General features: G+C 34.5%; 1 protein-coding gene across 9 annotated transcripts in view; it reads right to left on the reverse strand.

The window, feature by feature from the left end:
• Nucleotides 1-761: 761 nt before the first annotated feature.
• The window catches only part of Cfap69 (cilia and flagella associated protein 69), a 66,392-nt gene continuing 48,602 nt past the window's right edge, over nt 762-18,551 (reverse strand). For 5 of the 9 annotated variants that reach the window (XM_074064785.1, XM_074064790.1, XM_074064791.1 and 2 more), the window contains 9 exons: nt 17,421-17,539; nt 15,270-15,351; nt 12,376-12,568; nt 11,113-11,250; nt 10,444-10,520; nt 9,092-9,289; nt 6,625-6,711; nt 5,220-5,324; nt 762-4,672 (listed from right to left, as the gene is read on the reverse strand). In XM_074064785.1, coding sequence (XP_073920886.1) covers nt 4,502-4,672; nt 5,220-5,324; nt 6,625-6,711; nt 9,092-9,289; nt 10,444-10,520; nt 11,113-11,250; nt 12,376-12,568; nt 15,270-15,351; nt 17,421-17,539 — 1,170 coding nt within the window. In that variant the 3' untranslated portion in view covers nt 762-4,501. The remainder of the gene's footprint in view (nt 4,673-5,219; nt 5,325-6,624; nt 6,712-9,091; nt 9,290-10,443; nt 10,521-11,112; nt 11,251-12,375; nt 12,569-15,269; nt 15,352-17,420; nt 17,540-18,551) is intronic. The other 4 variants (XM_074064786.1, XM_074064787.1, XM_074064788.1 and 1 more) reach the window with 4 other exon arrangements.

Consider the following 18,551-nt stretch of genomic DNA (forward strand, 5'->3'; position numbering starts at 1 on the left):
ATAGGATTGTATAAAAGAATGAACGCTTAAGGGTCATATTAGGATAAATATTAATTTATTCTCTCTAATCTTATAGGACTGCATTTTACTAAACATGAGTTATACATTTAAGAGGGAAAACACAGAAAACACCTCAAGCAAGACACCACCAACTGAAAGCTTAACTTTGTCAGTATTTACAAATATTTCCTGTAACAATCAAAATTATAAGTTCTAAATCTTTAGTATTTTAAAGTTTATTAGGAAAGGACTAGATAAGTGTTGAGAAATGAAGAAAAAAGAAAAACATTTTCTGCTCCTCAAACAGGAAATGGGAGTAAGGACTTCTAATTCCTTAGTATTGATGGTATTATCTTTGTGGATGTGAATTGCTTTATTGATACTGAATTATCATTCTCATACTTTCAAATAATTTGTCAATTTTTGATTTAGAAAGCACCTTTGTAAAGTATCTTTGTTTTAAAGAAAATACCATTTAAATGCAAATGTGATATTGTTTAAATAAAATCATGGATGAAGTACAAGTGCAACTAATTTTATATCATAAAATTGATTTTAAAACTGTGCCAAAACTAATGCCAGTATTGTTCAAAATGTCTTGATATATTGTGTGGCTTCTGAAATGTACATTTCATCACCAAGCCCTCTTACATGTTGAAATATTTTTCTATGCATTAAGGACTAAAAACTTTATGTTCTCATTTTTATTCAATTTTGAAAAAGGAACAGTCGACAAAAGGACAGTAAGAAACTCAGTAAAGTTCAGTTTCATAGAATTTTTGTCTAGGTGTTAGCTCATTTCTTTTATTACCTATTTATATCTTACATCTTATTCTATAAAGAATATGAAGCTTTAAAGAAATATACCAAACAATGAGATAACATTGAGTAGATGAGGAATCTGGAATGATAGGAAGTGATGACAGGAAATTAATAATATGCAGTTATGGTCTAGATTAATGCATATCACAAAAGTCTATACCTTTGTTAAAGGGTCTGAGCTTCCCACTTTTCAAAGTAAAGAGGGACTCATGAGCAGTTTCAAGATTCACATGCTTAAAGGAAAAGCCAAACCATACGTTCAGGAGAACTCCAGCCTTTCCCATGACTGAGAACCCATAGAAATCTGTCTCGTAGGTTTCATAATAGCTACCATGGCGTAGAACACTACTTTCGAGTATTCTTATGGTGACAGATTCTCTTCTGTGCAAGCAGATGCAGGCAAAGCACTCAAACAATTTTAAAAACAGCAAAAATGCTGAATATGTAACTGTCTGATGGTTTAATTTGATCTAAGAATAAACTGTCTTAAGTTTTGGAATTCTGATGAAGCTATATTGGGGGTTTATATGTAAATACACGAATTTTAGGATAGTACATGAACACCAGATTTGGAATCTTCAGGTTAAAGAATGACTGGAGCTGAGTACCAGTGGCTCCTGTCTGTAATCTTAACTACTCAGAAGGCAGAGATTAGGATTGTTGTTTGAAGCCAGCCTGGGCAAATAGTTTGCAAGAGCCTATCTCAAAAATACTCAGTACTAAAAAGGGATGGTGGAATGGCTCAAGTGGTAGAGTGCCTGTCTGGCAAGTGTGAGGCCCTGAATTCAAGCCCCAGTATGTTTTTACAAATATTATTTTATGTAACCATGTTCTGCATAATAACAGAGGAGTAAATAATATGAAATTGTAGGTCAAACAAATTTTGAGGTTGAAAATACTTTTTTCTTGCCTATTAAAGGAGGATCCCTAAGTTCAAGAAATCAACTGGTTGCAGGTTAGGACTTAGATTATAAAAAGGACCAGATAGATGCCTAGGAAGATGGTCATTTTTCCGCAGGTGGACTGAAAAGATACTGAGTGGCACAGTGTCATGGCTTTCCTTAGCAAACAATTTTGTGTCTTTTATAACTTGTGTGCAAATGATTAAAGTTCAGTGTCATAAAAGACTATTCAATTTTTGCCTAAAATCTGTCCAACCAATTGTCAATCCCTCATAGTTGTCACAACAATTTTTTGCAGTGATAAACATTTTAGCTTTAATCAACAAAATTAATTTAGCCTTCCAAACTAAGTTGATTACAATTGCTTTCTTTGTTCTCCTAATTTAATTTACAAGCTGCTACGTCAGATTTAAAATAATGGGCACTGATTTTAGAAGAGTTCAGCACAAGCCTTTTTGAGGTGATTAGATATGTTAAAATTCCTCCCAGTTTCGGGTACAACTCTAGTCATCTGTATACAGTAAACTTATTTTTTCTGTTCTCCATTCATTTCATTCACCAAATAACCATTGAGCTTGAGGGAACACTGGTGAACAATCGAGATATACCCTCAACACTCAAGAATTGTCACTGCAGTGTGACAAAGGTAGGAGCACATTGAAACAGTATAACTCACGGAAAAGCAGTTTTATGATATAAAAAAAAAGTGGCCAAAACGATGGAGAGGGGACACTATTTCTCTTTGCTCTATTAAAAGTCACCTCACTAAATGAGTTGAGAGATCTTAATAAAAATAAACAAATGAGGACAAGAAGAAAAATCCCATCAATTCTTATAGTTGTGCTGTATAGTAAAGACCCCATCGGTTTCATGACTTTGTGACTATGCTGAGTTCATTTAGCTTAACTCATTTTCTAGACAGCTTAGGCTAAGAAGGAAAAACAAGGTGGCAAAACATCTAATACTGCTCCCAAAATACTAACTCATGAGGGGATACATCATTAACTACACTTCAAATTTTATTTAGGTTTCACTAGTTTCTCCCTAATGTTCTTCCCTCCCTCCCAGGAGTCCATCCAGGATACCACACTACATTGAATTGTCATACCTTAGGCTTCTTTGGGTTGTTAAAGTTTCTTAAACTCTCCTTATGATGATTTGTACTTTTTTTGTTATTTTGTTTTGTTTTTGTTTTTTTGAGACAGCATCTCACTGTAGCACAGGCTTGGCTTGGAACTTGGGATTTTCCTACCTCAACCTTCCAAGTGCTGGTATTACAGGTGTATGTCACCACACCCAGTTCATTACTAAGGTGTTTGGAGCCACTGGACAGTTGGGCCATGTGAGAGGCCATCAGCCAAAAGTGAACTGGTAACTCACTCTTATCAGAACAGTAACAACAAATGAAACTTCTTCTCTCATTGAAGATACTACTCACAGAAAGGATTATGGAAAATTGCTAAAGGAATATGAGGTAGAAGAGGAGGACAAAGAGGAAAAGAGGAGAAAAGAGAAGGTAGGCCCAGTGGGGTGAAGGAACCCGCTATTAACTGTTATAATAAAACCTCCCAACTCTGTATTCAATAGCATGTTGGTAGCTTGAAATAGGTCATAGTGAGGGTATTTGCCATGCAAATTGGCAAACAGGATAAATTGGGGCTTTTTATTTGGTGAGCCAGTTGTTATACATTTACTATTGTTCTGCTGAAATAAATTCCTAAGTTTATTTTCCTAAGAAAAAAATTTTTTTCTTTCTCATCCCTGGATATGAACTCAATTTTGTGGCTTCCTGGATGGAGGAAGGGTTTGATGGAGATGAAAACAGGAGATGGAAACCTCATAATGGCACTGAGACATGGATGCTTTGTCTTATACATCCAGCACATGACACCTACCTTCTATTCTTTGACAAGATACCTCTGCTACCAAAGGAAGGAAAAACACTTCCCCTCACTCATCTTATCCTTCCCCATTAGAAAAGTAACATTAGACTTTGCTTTGCATATTTACATATTAAGAGTAAAACCACATGTATTTGTATTTTTATTTTTGTTATGTAGTTCATGACTACATTTACCTTTTACAGCAGATATAACTTATCATTTTACTTTGACTGACACTTGTTGCTGTCCATTGTTCATGTATACTTCTGACACCAGTCCCTTGATTTGCTATTCCATGCATATGTTTTGGATGGTATTGGCCCGGTTCTGGATCCAGGAGCAGACAGTACTCAAGATTTGGCCAAAGTCATGGTGAAGCACTAAGGAGTAGGCCTGTGGCAGTCAAGGGTCCCAGGATGCAGAGACAGTAGCCAAAACTCTAGAGAAATGCTCATTCACTCTTCTCCACAGGTATGAACCTGAGAGAGTATAAGCCAGGCACTTTTGGAAGGAAAAGATCCTACTAACATAGTTTTAGTCTCTTGAGCCAACAAAGTCTATAGTCTTAATTACTCCTAGATGTGATGGATATAGGGCCTATAAATTTTCTTTGGCTAAACTATCTGTAGTAGTTCACAGGCAGTGAGAAGGGTGTCACTGATATACTATGTTTACAATTTCAGTTGAATCAACAGTCTTCACAGAAATTGATGACAGCTTTTCTGGTATTATATGTTGAGATTTTCAGTAAAAATAAACTCAATGTCCTTAATTATGTTTTTATAGGATTTTTCTGAAATATTTGTTCTAAAATATTCTTTACATTTGTATACAAAGATATATTTATCTAAAAAATTATAAGCAGAATTTATTTCAAAAAGTCTATAGAGTATATCAGGAAGGAATACTCTTTTTTGTCTCATCCACAGTTTTGACCGTTTTCACCCTCTGCAAGGCTCCTCCTCGAATAGGCAACTTTTTAAGAGCAATATCTGTATCAGCCAGAGGTCCTCCCAGTAATCGGACAGGAGTACTTTCCACTGTTACTACCCGACCAGAGGGCACCTACAAAAATAAAAGGTAAATACCTAACAGTCTATAAAATTTTTCAGTGAGAGAAAAACCCATTCATACTACAGTTTACTTTGAAAATATGCAAAGTATAAGTAAAAATAAGTAGGAGGCTGCATGACATAAGGGAAAGATAAGGGCTTTGGAGCCAGGAAAAGTGGGTTTGCATTCTATATCTATTGCTTATCAGCTTCTTAACATGGATAACTTATGTCCAGTAGGGGTCACCAGTATCACAGGCATACAGTATGGATCTACTTGCCAGGCAAAGGAGGCACTGCCTACTTCCTGTCAAGATGATGTAAAGAAATATACTGACTAGTGTTGATAGCAATTTCTTAAGAAACCTGGAGGGATGGGTCTGCTCTAATCCAATATTGGGTGAAGGGAGATGCATCTTGGAGATAAATAAGGCCTTAATGATGGGAAATCTCAACAGCAAGAAGAAAAAAAAATGAGATAAAGATCCCATAGAAATAACATTTTGAAGTCCTAAATTTAATATCTATTAAGAAAAAGATGCAGAGAAAAATAATCTTACCGTTGTGTTAAGGCCTCTAATTACAGTTCGGTGATAAATTGCATTTTGTGGTTGCTCATTATATTTAGAAGATTCTATAGCCTTTTCCTGAAGCCTTTTTGCTTTCTGAAGATTTTTAAATTAGAAAGAAACGTTAATTGGTATTAATGTATTAATATGGTACTTATAATGAAGATACAAAGTATATTTAATTGTGTTTGGCTTATTGTTTGACTATTTATTGGGCTGCCCTGGAATCTGCATTTACTCATTTAAGCTAAAAAGACAGTTATTAAGGTTAGTTGGATTTTTTGTGTATTAAGACACCAGGCATCTAAAAATGTTCTGGTGATTTTCAGGGGCAATGGTCATATATGACATCAAGGAGAAAGTAGGTCCTGAGAAAATCAGATTTAGTTTTTAGCACATAATTTAATAAGCTACTAAATCTATACCAGGCTATGAATATTTCAAAATATGATGCACAAATTAAATACCATTCATTACACTTAAATGTTTTAAAATTCAGAATAATATATAATTTGTTGCAGTTATATTCAAGGTCACTATTTGAGGCACTAAACAGGTAAGTGTGAGTTAACAAATGATCTACAGGAAAGGGGCTTCTTTTCATGAACTATTCCTTAAAATACAGGCAGTTGGGAAGAACTTTTAGTGAAAAATTTGGTATCATACTTTAAGTGAACTTGTTTTTAACTTAGGTTTTGCTATCTTAATATGGTTCCTTTATTTTCAAGGACCAACTTAATATTTACCAATTTCATATCTAGAGGAAGAATTAAACATTGGATGAAGATTATTCATGATATTAATGAAAAGGTGGAGAAAAGTAATGCAATTTTGTAAATCGTTGGTGTTTTTCACACATTTCAAGTGAACAATTATCATTATAAACTCTTCAAACCAGTTTCTAGCTTTTAGCTGATGGAATATATTACATTTTTTCCCAGAGGGATATTTATCTCAACTACCCATTTAAACTTTAATTTCTTTCAGTAATTATAGAGGGTGAAAGTCCTTGGGGAAGAGGTAATACAGGATAGTTGCTTTTCCTGCTCTTCACTCTGCCTCTTACAGAAATCACTGAATCAGAAGGCTCAGAATATAAAGTAGAGCACATTTTTTCTTGCTCATTCCTGGCTATTACCTCTCTTTAAGCCAGCCAGGAGCACCACCCTTGCTTCCCCCAATTACACCAAAAGAAATGCAAAGTAGCATCTCCTGTGACTGTGAAAATACAGTTTCAATAATCAACTTAAATTGAATATGCAGCTCTAACAGTGTGGGTATTCCACAGAAAGGCCACCAGAATTGAATTGAATACTGAATATTCATTCTTGAAAAAAAAAATCTGTCCTTAAGAACTGGTTATTTATTGTATATCTTGTAATATTAAAAACCTTACCTTTAATATTTTAGCATTTGATGTTCTAGCTAAGAAATTTTCCCATGATTTATTAGCCAGTTCTCTTTGCTTGTGTGTGCCTTGTATCTGAAATGAGAAAGAAAATTGAGGGTTTCAGTTTCTGCGAAAGAATACTGAAGGCTTGGAAGCTCCTATTTTGAAGGGAGCACCTACACTTTCCTAAGGTAGACTTAAGGCTAATAAAAGATTCATAGAACTTAATTTAAAAAACAAGTCTTAAAATGAAAAAAAAAATCATTTACTTATTTTGTGGCTAAGATTTGAAGTTTTCTGTGAAATGTAAGGCGAAACTGCTATTTTAATAACACTCATCCTCAGCAAGAGTGTTTTACACAATTATCATTTATGAAGGCATCATTACCCAGAACAAGAAAATATGTGATCTACCAGAAGACTTATGAGATAAAATAAATAGATTTCTGCTTGCCACTGATAATTAGTGTAGACAAAATTATACTGGTACAACTACTTCTAATTTTATGACCGCAACAAGATAAGCGGTTTGTGAGGGTGCTGAGCCTGCTGTGCTGACGCAGTGTAGCGAGGAGACTGCGGCATGCTGCGGAGCACATGGTTCTCATCAGGATGGCCATCAAACGTATTGTAAGAGGGCGCAGTTCTTGGTTGACGTATATTATGCCATTAAACTTAAATTATGAAACTAAGAATATTTAATTAAGTCACTGCTAAAAGGTGGGGTCTGAGTTACGGTAAGAAGTCAACAACAATCAATAAATCAACAATCTTTAGTCAATACAGCAAACATTGTGCCATTCAAAAGAATGAATGCATTGAGGAAGTGTAAGTTCCCATTTCTGCTGCCCTACTTCAGAGTAAATAAATGGGTTAAATGGCAGCATCCCAAGCAAAACTGTCAAGCAATTTAGCGTATAACATGGAGTAGAATGTGTAGGTGGATACACACAGAGCTTCTTCTAGGCTGTAGCTATAAACATTTAAAAGTCTATGTGAAAAGAGAAGGCAATAGAAAAAACTTTGAAAAATCACCTTAACGAGTTTAGAACACATAATTGTAGTCATAAAGGATCATGAGGCAGAAATGGAGAAGGTATATCATAGTAAGTTCATTTAAATGGTCCCTTATATTCTCAAAAATAAATAACACATTTAGTTTTCTGGTTGTAGTTTTAGGTAAATGGCTGTTTTCCACACAGTTTTTTCTTTTCTTTTTCTGATTAGCTAAAAGTCAGAATCCATTTTCCCTCTGGAATGAATGCTCACAGTATTTTGGCACTGAGACGAGGACCATGCTGATTGGTGGATAAGCCTGTTATTGGTCAACTAGTAAGGGCCTATTTCAGAATGAGAGGTGGGGACTACTTTCTCTTTCTATGAAGTCATCCATGTAGTTACAGGTAAACTGCCAGAATTTGTTAGCTTTATATAATTAAGTAGGCTATAATTTTTGGAATAGTGTTGGGCATTTCAAAAAATGGAAGTGTCTCAGGCATCTCTTTATCTTTAAAACATAAGACTGTAGAAATCACATTATAATACCACAAAACAACATTGAAATCTTAAGTCCATGGTTTCTTTTAAAACTACACAAAGAAGCAGAATATAACTATTAGAGTAAACAAAAGAAATCAAGGTTAAAACATTCACAAGTAAGACAAATATATCCCATGGATAATCCCATTGTAGCTTGTGCACAGAAGTCGGTGTCTTCAGGTTACTCCAGAGGCACCGGCACACCCATGTTTATTGCAGCACTATTCACAATAGCCAAGTTATGGAAACAGCCAAGATGCCCCACTACTGATGAATGGATTAAGAAAATGTGGTACTTGTACACAGTGGAGTTTTACTCAGCCATGAAGAATGAAACCTTATCATTCACAGGTAAATGGATAGAACTGGAGAACAACATTCTGAGAGAGGTTAGCCAGGCTCAGAAGACCAAAAATTGTATGTTCTCCCTCATATGCGGACTTTAGATCTAGGGCAAATACAGCGATGTTGTTAGACTTGGGTCACATGCTAGGGGAGAGCACAAATGGGAGGTATGGGGTTAGGTAGGAAACCCAAAACATGAAAGTGTTTGATGTCCCCACTGCAGAGGAGTTAATACAGAAACCTTAAAGTGACAGGGGTCAATATGGGAAGGTGATCAGGTAGAGATGAATCAATTTGGGTTGTAATACACTTGTGCATGGAAGCAATGCTAGGAACCTCTCTGTATAGCTATTCTTAACTAGCAAAAATGCTTTGTCTTTCTTATTATTGTCTTCTCTTCAACAAAATTGGAGAAAAGGGCAGAACAGTTTCTGTCTGGAAGTGTGGGGGGGTGGGGGGAAGAGGGAGAGGGTGAGGGGCAGGGGGAAGAAATGGCCCAAACAATGTATGCACATATGAATATATGAATAATAAAAAAAAAGAAGTCGGTATTTTGTGCCTCACTTGCTTCATGGTATCTGTGGCTTACTTTTGTGTATACTCTTTGTTCATTTTGCATATCTTGGCGTGTTTGGCTTTCAATCATCTCACTTTGCAGAGATGCAACCATCTTTCCAATGGTTTCTGATGCTGTTGTAATAGATTCCAAAATTTTTTTATCTGAAGAGACTGGTCTTAACTTTTCCAATTTTATTTCCTCATATATTTCATTCCATATTTCTCCAATCTGTTTAACACAGTTTAACAAGGTTAAATTAATAAATTAATATTAAAAATAAATGATGCAATTTTAGGAAATCCTTTATGTGGGTGGTCACTCCTGTTAACCATTAAACTTCTCCTTATTTACTTCTTGAGTGTAAATTAATGCATTGGAATGATTTAGGGCACTAGTTGCTTTTGAGTTTTCCAAAGTAATTTATCAATTTTTTTCAATGATTAAAAGTATTCCTGGATGAAGCTCCGTCACATAACTCTAATTCTCTGTCATAAATATTACCCTCTGGTTTACAGTTACTTTGTTTTCATAGATGCAGAAATTATTAATCATTCTCAACTTTCTGAATTACTGCTGATTTTCCTTCCTAAAGCATTGTACGAAGGCTAGGTCAACCTGAACTTGTAGGAGAACAAACATGGGGTCTCCTGGAACCCTAGAACATAGTCACTCTACAAACAGAGCACTGGTCCTCACCTAGCTAAGACAAGTTAGAATCCAATCTCAAGTTTTTAATTCCGTGATTCCATCATGCCAAAACTCCACTTCATATTCTAAAATTCATGTGCTTGAGTATATTTAAAATTAGAGAAATATTTATGTATCTAAGATAGGAATAAAATTTGGTTTTCATTTGAGAAGAGGGATTTATTCATTTACAACATTCAGATACATAGTACTAATGTAAGAAGGAGACTGTTTACTTATGAAGATTTTTCTGAAACTTCAAAAGCACTTATTTGCTGATGAAAATATAACCAATGAACTAAGCAACCTTATCTGTTTTCATTGAGATTTTATGTAATGATGATTAAAAATATAAAGTAATGATAAAAGAATGTTAAATATTAATAATTTTAATTAAAAAAACTCATTTAATTCTAGCTCTCTTTCCAAAGAGAATAAATTATATTTAAAAAATTCTGTTAGCTCTAAACAGCTTTATGTCAATAATATCCATCTTTCTTTATAAGTTAATGGTTGGATGAAATCTTATTTCATGAAGAATACCCAGTCAATGAATGCTTTGTTTCTTTAACAGTATCATAATGGGAAATAAAAACTATACAGCATATGGACAGTTGGCACAGCTATGAATAGATCTCTTATTTCCCAATTTGTTTTTTGCTATAGTAGATTTTAGTTATTAAAATAGTACTTACTTTAAAATCGAGATACCTATGTATGATACAGAGGGTGATGAAATCTTCAGCAGATAGACCAGGTAAATTTTCAAAATCTAAACAAAGTTTATGAAGAGAAAATTACTTTGACAAAGCCAGTGATTCCAAGAAGCAATGTATCATAAAAAAATGCTAGCATTGACTTTTGATATTATCTTGATTTTTGAAAAAGTTGCTCCTGTGAGAGTCAGTTTTTCCTGTAACAACAACAACAACAACAAAAAACCTCTTCCAGGTCGTGCTTATCTAGTCATTAGAAGAAAAGTCATCCTTTCTGTGTGTGGTCAAAATACCTCACTTTCAGAAGCACAAGTGTTTGAGGGTATTTTTCTTAATAGGGAAGCAAAGACTTTAAATAAAGACCTCAGCTGATTCAGAATGCTAATATTTAAGCCTAAACAACTAAACTGACTGCCTTAGTCCTGGCTGCACACTGGAATTATCTGGGAAACCAAAAAGTTCTGCTGGACCCAACTTCCAGAGACTGTGGTCAGCAATGCAGCCTGGATTTTGGGGTGACAACTGAACATGCACATATCCATGTAAAGGGACATTTATTCATGTTTGAAAAATGAACTCCAAAGCAAAATGGATGTGTGGTGACACTCAGCAGAACAGCTCTTGTGAGTCTGAGGAACAGCTTCTTACCTAGTTTGCCCAAAACAGCATAAATTTTTGCTCTGATATTCTCAGCAACATCCATAACTGCAATAGATGGGCAGTTAGCAGGCAGTGGCATGATTTTTTGCTCTTCTTGAAAACTAGTAAACAAAGGTTTCTTTGTATCTAATCATTGGATATCATGAAAATATAGAAGGCACAGATAAAAACCATAGTAAATATTAATTCTAAATATAGACTATATTAAAACATAAAATATACTAAAACCTTACAACAGTAAAATAGTGCCTTATACATGGTTACTTTTTTTTTTTTTTGGCAGTGCTGGGGATTGAACCCAGGCCCTGCACAAACTAGGCAAGCCTTCTCCCACTGAGCTACATTTCCAGTCACCTATCTGCTTTTTTGAAAGCATAATCAGTACCCTCCCTACACAATTAGTAGCAAAAAGCAAAACTTTCATTTTTATTATTTATGTAAACTATGAAAAATTTACAAAATTACTCATTAAAAGTGAAATTTTAAGTAACTTTTAAAATTTTGAGATCCAGAAAATGAATAATGTCAAATTAACAATGATGTAATCTCTTTGAGTTTGGTTTCAATATATTTAGCTACAAATATAAAAACTATTTTATGATGACATAAATCAAAACTCAAATAGTAAAAATGGACTAAAAATAGAAGTCATTAGAACTGGAAGTATTTTCATTTAAAATAAACATTAATAACAGTTTTGATAAAACCATAAGAATCTTGAAGGGTTTAGAAGATGTAACATAGCATTATAGAATATATAAGTTAATAAAATTCTGATACTGCAAACCTCATTAGGGTATGGTAACTAAAATTATGAACACTTGATTTATATTTATTAGAAAATAATTTATTTTTTCATGCAAAAAGTAAATTGTATAAACACTAATGTACAAATTACTGTAAAAATTTTTTCCAAGCACTTCATTTACATCCTAAAATTTATGGGTCAGATGTTACTGAATATATTTGTAAAGGAAATGGATAATTTCCTTAGGAAGTATTATTAATTTTTGAGTTAAAAATATGGTCAAATGCCAGTTTTCAAAATATTCTACAAAAATAAGAAAATGCTACTAATTTACTTATTTTCTTCCAATATTCACAATTTATGTTAGCAAGTTCTTCAAGCCCTGGTGAAAATAACTCTTTAGAAAACAGCGTGAAAGGCATCATATTTTCCTAATACCCTGTTTTAAAGATCTCTTAAAAATCCATGCAATTGCTTCTTCCAACAATTGTAAAAACACTTACCAACGATCTTCCCATTTTTATCACGTTTTACTCCTAGTTCTTTTTCTTCTGTTCTCCACAATTTAATTAAAAGGCTAGCAGCTGTCTGACCCTTTTTCCCTCGCCAAGCATTGACATGAGCCGCAGTTTTGGGATTATCACAAAATTCAACCATTATTCCAAGTATTAGATTACAGAATTTTTTTTGGTTTAACTTCAGCAAGAAAACGGAAATAGAAAAAAATTTGCAATAAATATTAAGAATAATTGTCTTTCTAAAAAGAGAGAAAAATATCTGCTTTATCAGTAAGTTCCTTCTAACTCAGAGTCTTCAAAATACTCAATATAATGAGCATCCTCAAATATTAGAAATTAAAAAGGAGAAAAAGGAAAACATTTAATATAATTTTTAAGTAGTCATAAATACACATTGTGGCCAAATTGTAATTAATTTGATTTAATTGGAAAATGGGGATTTGCAAAAATAAGTGAAGATATTCACTTTAAATAGAGCAAGATCAGCAATGACATGGTTTGCTGTAATTACAGGACAGTTCTGTTGGAGGCTCATGTCTGTAATCCTGGCTACTTGGGAGGCTGAGATCAGGAGGACTGCATTTAGAGGCAAGCAAATAGTTCACAAGATCCCATCTCCAAAATAATCAGAGCAAGGTGGACTGGATGGGTAGCTCAAGCAGTAGAGTGCCTACTTTGGAAGCACAAAGCCCTGACCTCAAAGACCAGTCACACACACACACACACACACACACACACACACACACACACACACGCACACAAAGGATCATTCCAATTTATGTGGTTTCTTTTTGTTTTTTGTTTTGGCAGCACTGAGGTTTCAACTCAGGGCCTCATGCTTGCTAGGCAGTACTCTGATCTCTTGAACCACTCCATCAGCCTCCAATTTATGTATTTTATTAAGGTTTGAAAAGGCTTATATTAGTTATAATTTCTTTGTTGTCAGTTATATTAAAATTTCTTTGTAATCAAGAAAATAACTGATGGTAACTGTGACAGTCAAATATGAAAAAAATTTAAAATGACATAAATATTATATTTTAACAATCAGCATCCATAAAAAAGAGTATTTAAGCACTTGAGAAAAGTTCTGTTATCATCAAACATATTTTATTTTACAGCAGACCAAAATTTGTCTATAGAAAATTCCATACAGAGCAATGGCCTCCACCCACTAATTTTTCTATGTGAAATATTTTTGAATGCTTTTAGAGTACTGCTAATAAAAAGGGCAAAGGAGACATCTGGCCTCTTGCAAATGTGATCAGTATCCTTTTATAAAAGGTAATATTACCTGCAAATTGTGTTTATGAGTTATATGAGACTTCTAGCACAGCTTATTAGCTGTCGATAACACTGAACCATTGTTAGCAATTATCGTTGTATACACTGCACAAATATTTTAGAACTGTATTTAGCAGAGACCTCAATCAAGTGATTTTTTTTCTATTCCTGTACTTCACATTCAGGAGAAGACAAATGTCAAAGGTTGAGGTGATATAAGTTCATTAAGTAATATTTATAATTCATAAATAATTTTATTGGATTGATCTACATTAAACACAACATAATACTACAATAATAGCAAATAAATAGCAATATATCAGAAAGTATTTTAACCACTGTCTGTATGTGTATACACATATGCACACACGTGCTGATGCATGCATGCACATGTACAAACGTGCACACAATGTCTCATATTTAATCCTTCCAATACTGTGGTCAGGTAGATACTGTCGTTATCCCTGTTTTATAGATGAAGACATTAAAAAGAACCATGTACCAATTTTCTGTCAAAGATGTGATAGGATACAAATAGTTTTAGTGCCTCTGTTAAATTGAGGCAGGTCTATTAGTCTGTTAATAAAATCCAGAATAGTGGGAACCATAGATAGAGAATGGCTAGAACTCTGCATTAGAACTTCTCAAAATTTTGCTAAACAAAAATGATCATTTTCCTTCTACATCATCCTGACTATGTACCTCAATTCTATGTACCATAGAATTGAGGCTAGAATGGGGGTTTCTATTTGTCACAACATTACATGAAGACTGCTTTACCGGAGGCCTTAGTATGTTACCTTCTGCCTATCTTGCTAAACAGGGGCCCCAGACACACCAGACTTCTTCATGTTACCTCCAAACTACACACAGTTCTTCAAAAATGAAGCTGAGCACAGTGACTCACACCTTTAATCCTAGTTACTTGGGAGATGGAGACTAGGAGGATGGCAGTTTATGGTTAGGCCAGGCAAAAAGTTAGTGAGAACCCCCATCTCAATGAATGAGCTGGGAGTGGTGGTGCGTGCTGGTCATCCTAGCTACATGGGAGTCATAAACAAAAGGACTACAGTCCATGCTGGCCCAGGAATAAATGTGAGACCCTACTCAAAAAATAATGGAAGCAAAAAGTGTTGGGGGTGGGGATGACTCAAGTGGTAGAGTGCCTGCCTAGCAAGTGCAAGGCTCTGAGTTCAAACTCCAATACCGCCAAAAAGTAAATATTTATCTTTGTCTAATGTGCCCTTAACTTTTAATACTAACAGGGGATGCTGGAAGTCATGAATAAGTGACTAAGCTTTGATATGGTCTATCTCACTACTGACAGTTTCTTAGCAGGATGATGCAGTACAAAGAAAGAAAACAAGATATGCATACATGTATTCAGGAACACTGACTATATTGATTTCTTAACTGGAGGACTTTTCAGAACTTTTAATATGCTAGTGTTTTATGAGTCTCCAGGAGGAATTTTTGTTTAAATAATAGATTTGAACATGATGCAAGGGCACAACTATACACAAAATAGTGTTCTATACACTTGTTTTCCAAGACATATTTATCTTTTGTCTTACAATTGTTGTAACCATACTTACTGCCAATATATCCAAAAGGAGAAAAATCCCTTCCTTTTCAAGAAAGTAATCCTCTGAGGGATAACAACCCAAAATGCAGCACCTTAAATTAAAGGAAAGTTATACATTTGACAAACATTTACTGTTAGATTAAATTTGTAGAGCTTTCTTTTTATCAAAGCATTCTCAAAGACTATTTTTTCTTTGCTCTAAATTAAGTAGCCAACGATTTGTATTAAAAAATAGAACTTTGAAGACATTTTACCCGAAGAGTTTACTTATATTTTCACTTCCAATTTTTATTACTGCACATTAATTGTACAACACGGAAGGTTTTCATTGTGATATTTCCACACATCCGTGTAGTTTAATTTCAACTATTTTTAACCAATACCAATTAATTCTGCCACACATTGCCTATTTCTTTTCTGCAAGTGCACATTCTCCTTTGCTTTCATGATATTAATTACTCTTAAAGAGCTCATGTACTTGCTCTAATAATTATTTCTTTAAGGTTTATTTGTTTATTGACTCTCTTTCATGGTGGGTATACCTAAAACATTTGACAATCCTTTTTTAGGACAATTGAAGTTTTATTGTGATATTGCCATACACGTATAATATATACTTTGATAAATTTATCCCCTTTCTTAACCTCCCTCTCTGGTCCCCTCACTTTTTAAGTTTTTAGTAGATTTCATTATCCCATTTTCATATGTATATATAATGTACCTTGATCATTATATATCACCCACTTCTTTTCCCTTTTCCCTTCCCACTGTCCCCCTCCCCAACAGTCCCCTTTTTACACTTAGGACATTTGACAATTGATTACATATCATTTTTGCAGTAAAAAATGCCTGCTGTTTAAGTCCATGTAGCTCACATCACAGTGAAAGGCTGAAGTGGCTGCTTAGGCTACTGTTACTCTCTTCCCCAGTAAGGAAAATGGGCTGAAAAAGCTATTGCTGGTGGTGATGAGGAATAATAGTGGTAGTGATGAAGAATAATATGCTTCTCCCAGGCATACTTTCCTAAGTCCCTATGCTACATATGGCTCCCTTTAGAAAGCAAGAGATCCTGGTTTCTACTGTTTGTTTCATGATGGTGTTTGTTGAGGGGCAGGTGTGGGGATGGTAGAAGCTGGTACCCAAAAGTTCAAAAGCTTGGATGTGCCAACTCAGATGGTTCTAGGTTTTACCGCCTCTGGGATGGCAAGACATACACTATTTAGTCTGTAAGGGTGTTCCTGGATGATATAAACTGCTGAATCAGTAGACTGAATATAGCAGATGGCTTTCCTAATGTGGGTGGACCTTACCCAATCAGACCTGAACAGAATAAAAATGCTGAGTGAATGGAAACTTTGCTGCCTGACTGCTGAACTAGGATGCAAGCCATCTGAGTCAAACTGAAAAACTGACTCTTCTTGGGTCTCAAGCCTACCAATTATCAGACTGGAACTTAGACCACTGGCTCTTCTGGTCCTCAGGCTTTTAGTCACAGAAAGGAACTACACCATCAGCTCTACTGGGTGCCCAGCTTGCTGACTTTTATTTAGATTGGGACTTTTCAGCCTTCATTTTTGCATGAGACAGTTACTTACAATAAATCTCACACTATATAATTCCGTTGACTGTTTTTCTGGAGGACTTTGACAATATCTAATTGCAATAGTCAGCAAAAGCTAAAACAGAGGAAAAAGTTAGAAATCTTACTCTACCACACATCCAGACTTATTAAAAATGTATTTATTAAAATAGCACAATATAACAAAGGATAGGCAAATCACCAGTGACATTTGTCACTGATCTTATCAGCAAATGAGTGGGGAGCCTAGAAACAGAGCAAAAATATACTGCTACTACTACTACTATATGAGTATTATTCTTGAATGCTTATGTCTTTCCTAGACAAGGCCAAAGTGGAATGGGTTTAAATCATAAAAACAAGGATTTAGGATTAGATATAAGGGTGATTTTCTATTTGGGTGATGAGACAAGATTACTTTCCAAAGGAAATTAGTGTCATTTTCAGATTATCTAAAAGAAAAATAAATAGAGCAAGTCATCTCTTTGGTAGAGTTTTGAGGGAAAAAAATTGGTGCACATCGCTGTAGAATGAATTTTCTTCTACTGTGATTCTAACTAACTTGGTTGCAGTCATACTTACCAAATGCTGTCCAATGTACTAAAAAGAAGTACACTGTAGCCTAAGCCACTCTGAAACTTCTTGGGGTCTGCTTTCATTACATGAAGAATTATATCTACTCCTTCAGTTCCAAAAATTTCCTGTTTAAGAGATTTGTTTAAAATTATTTCTTCAAATAAATCCTTAATGTCTTCCTTTGTCACTTCGTATTGTCCCTTAAGAAGTATTTTTCTACCAGAAAAATATTGTTAGCAACATTTTAGGAAAATAGCAATTATAATACAATTTAAGAAACTGTACTCACTTGTCAGTAATTTAAGACAAATTATTGTAAATCTAATCATTTTAAGAGAGGGAATTAATCAACATGCCAACTTAATCTCCCTTTATAATTTTGGTTTCCCTTTTTCTCTCTTTAAAAAAAACCCATAAAACTTACCCTCTGATTTTTTCCATGTTATCATGAATGTAGTATAGAATTATATCAGATGATAAATAGACAGCAATAATGATTATAGACTATTGTATAATGCTCCCAGGAGAGAACTAAGTATACACATGGTAGCTAAACCTTTAAAAACTTACATGACATGACTACCATTTAGTATTTTCCCCTGACCTTTGCCTTTCCCATTGTCTTGTTGCTCTGATTCTAATTCCCAGAAAGCAAGCTCATGATTATTTTTCCAGAAAAGTCCAGACACAGGATGGAAGAAGACGAGATGTTGTATCAAGGCTTAGAGCTAACCCTGCATTCATTATTCCTATTGCCTCTCCCTAAAGTCTATCTAAACCTGCATTATTTTTATTATTGTTGTGCTGGGGTACACTGTGAACTTTACAACTGTTCTTACAATATATCACAGTTGAATTCACCCCTCCACAGCCTTCATTATTCTTATTTTTATCTTTCCATTTCCATCTTTTCCTTTTCAAATTATCAATTTCTGAGACTCAAGTGTTTTCTATGAAACAATAACCACTCTGGAAAAATATCTGGAGACTTCTTAAAAATCTAAACGTAGACCTGCCATATGATCCAGCAATTCCTCTCCTGGGGATATACCCAAAGGAATGCAACACAGGTTACCCCAGAGGCACCTGCACACCCATGTTTATTGCAGCGCTATTTACAATAGCCAAGTTATGGAA

The sequence above is a fragment of the Castor canadensis genome, chromosome 2 (assembly GCF_047511655.1).
Source record: "Castor canadensis chromosome 2, mCasCan1.hap1v2, whole genome shotgun sequence".
Lineage (NCBI taxonomy): Eukaryota > Metazoa > Chordata > Mammalia > Rodentia > Castoridae > Castor > Castor canadensis.